This window comes from Pterocles gutturalis, unplaced genomic scaffold, assembly GCF_000699245.1.
Source record: "Pterocles gutturalis isolate BGI_N339 unplaced genomic scaffold, ASM69924v1 scaffold8228, whole genome shotgun sequence".
Lineage (NCBI taxonomy): Eukaryota > Metazoa > Chordata > Aves > Pterocliformes > Pteroclidae > Pterocles > Pterocles gutturalis.
In genome coordinates, this window is record NW_010120384.1 from 658 (window position 1) to 2694 (window position 2037).

Here is a 2037-nt window from a genome sequence, read left to right on the forward strand (position 1 = left end):
AGCTGGTGGCCATGGCCGACGAGTCCTTCCACGGCACAGAGCGTGTGTTGGAGCAGATGAAGGACATAGATGGTGTCAGCCCGTTCCCCCCCGAGGGTCTGGAGATGGTCACCCAGTGGTGCCGCATGATGAAGGGCAGAGTTGGCAGCTTCTTTGGTGAGTTCCTTCACGTGGGTGTGTGGCCTGGGCTCCCGGGACAGGACCTGCTGGCACCATGCAGGGGAAATTATTTTTGGAGGTTGAAGGGAGTGGGAAGGAGCAGAGATGTGATGGGACAGTGGCTCTTGCCGTAGCCCAAGGTTGGGGACTGGGGCAGTGTCCCTTCGCTGTCCCGTCTCCTACCCCTTCCTCTGCCCCGCAGTGCGGATCCGCGACTACCCTCGCTACCTCTTCGAGATCCGCAACTGGCAGCTCTCGGGCCGGCTGATCGGAGCCGAGCAGTGCAGCCAGCCCTGCTCCCGCCGCCGCCAGGTCCTGAAGCTGGGGCTGCCCTGGGGGGATGCGACAGTGGAGAGGAACGTGCTGCCCTTGAAGTTCTACCATGACTTCCACTGTAAGAGCCAGAGGGGCAGGAGGGCTCTGTGCCAGGGTGGGGACAGGGCCACATGGGACGAGCAGAGGGCTGAGCCAACCTCTGTGTCCCCAGCTGAGATCTCCCAGTACACCATCGTGTGGGGACCCTGCTGGGACCCAGCCTGGACCCTGATCGGCCAGTGTGTGGATCTCCTCACCAAGCCCTCGGAGGACCCCAGCGCCCCGTTGCCCTGGTGGGACAAGAGCCGCCTTCTCTTCCACGGGGATTGGCACATGGACATCGAACAGGCCAACCTGCACCAGCTGGCCACTGAGGTGGGTGCTGCCGGCGTGGGGAGCAGAGCGTGGCGTAGGGCTGGCTCACACGTGCCTCTCCCCACGCTTGTCCTTGCAGGACCCCTACAACACCACGGAGAACATGCACTGGGAGTGGAGCCACCTCTCCTTCCACTGGAAGCCCGGACAGTTCGTCTTCAAGGGCAACCTGGACATCAACGTCCGGACAGCCTCCAAGTGAGTGTGGGACCCGGAGCAGGGGGGCTGCCACTGATGCTGGGGAGTAACCGAGGTGTTTTTTCCCACTCAGATACGACGACTGCTGCTTCCTGCACCTGCCCGACCTGTGCATGACACTGGACCTGCAGTGGCTGTGCCACGGGAACCCCCACGACCACCATGGCGTGGTGCTGCGCTCCCCCGAGTTTCTGCCCAAGGTGCCGGTGGGGCAGCAGTACGATTCCTACCGTGCCTTCCGCTCCGAGAACCTCAACCTCTCCATCCGGATGGACCTGACACGGCCCAGTGAGGGTGGGTGACAGCACCCTGGGGATCCCTCGGGTGCAAGGGGGACGGGGCAGGGCTTGCTGGCTTTGGTGATCCATATCGGTCCTGGGTTGGATGCTGGCTGATGGCGGGTGTATTCTCAGAGCACTCCCAGCCCCGGATCCTGCTCTACAGCAGCACCCTCCGCTGGATGCAGAACTTCTGGGCCACGTGGACCAGTGTGACACGTCCCATCTGCCGCGGGAAGCTCTTCAACAACATGAAACCCAGTAAGAAGAAGCTGGGGCAGCATTACAAGCAGCTGTCCTACACTGCGCTCTTCCCCCGGCTACAGGCAAGTCCTGGGGGTGGGGGTCCGGTGTTACCTCCCCTTTCTGCCCGCGGTGGGCTCTCAGTCTCTGCTTTCTGCTGCCTCGCAGGTGCATTACTGGGCCTCCTTTGCCCAGCAGCGGGGGATCCAGGTGGAATGCTGCCAGGGGCACATCTTCACTCGTGGCACGCAGCGGCTCATCCCACAAGGTAAGTGGGGACCCTGCTGGCAGCGCTTCCAGGCAGGGCAGGACCCTGGCTGACCCCTCTCCCTGTCCCCCAGCCGGCACGGTGATGCGACGCCTCATTTCGGAGTGGAGCATCACGCAGATGGTGAGCGACCTGAGCCAGGTCACCGTGCACCTCATGGCCTCCACTTGCGATGAGAACGCTGACCACCGGCTCGACACC

At 63.2% G+C, this 2037-nt stretch overlaps 1 protein-coding gene across 1 annotated transcript in view; it reads left to right on the top strand.

Annotated features, from left to right (window-relative positions):
* Window positions 1–2037, top strand: part of KIAA0100 (KIAA0100 ortholog) — a gene marked incomplete at its 5' end in the record, with an annotated part of 8610 nt that overhangs the window by 649 nt on the left and 5924 nt on the right. Inside the window, 8 exon segments of the mRNA XM_010076884.1 lie at window positions 1–156; window positions 362–553; window positions 647–849; window positions 929–1047; window positions 1121–1341; window positions 1461–1651; window positions 1737–1836; window positions 1910–2037. The exon segment at window positions 1–156 is cut by the window's left edge and continues 15 nt beyond it; the exon segment at window positions 1910–2037 is cut by the window's right edge and continues 16 nt beyond it. Of these exon segments, the coding sequence (XP_010075186.1) occupies window positions 1–156; window positions 362–553; window positions 647–849; window positions 929–1047; window positions 1121–1341; window positions 1461–1651; window positions 1737–1836; window positions 1910–2037 (1310 nt within the window).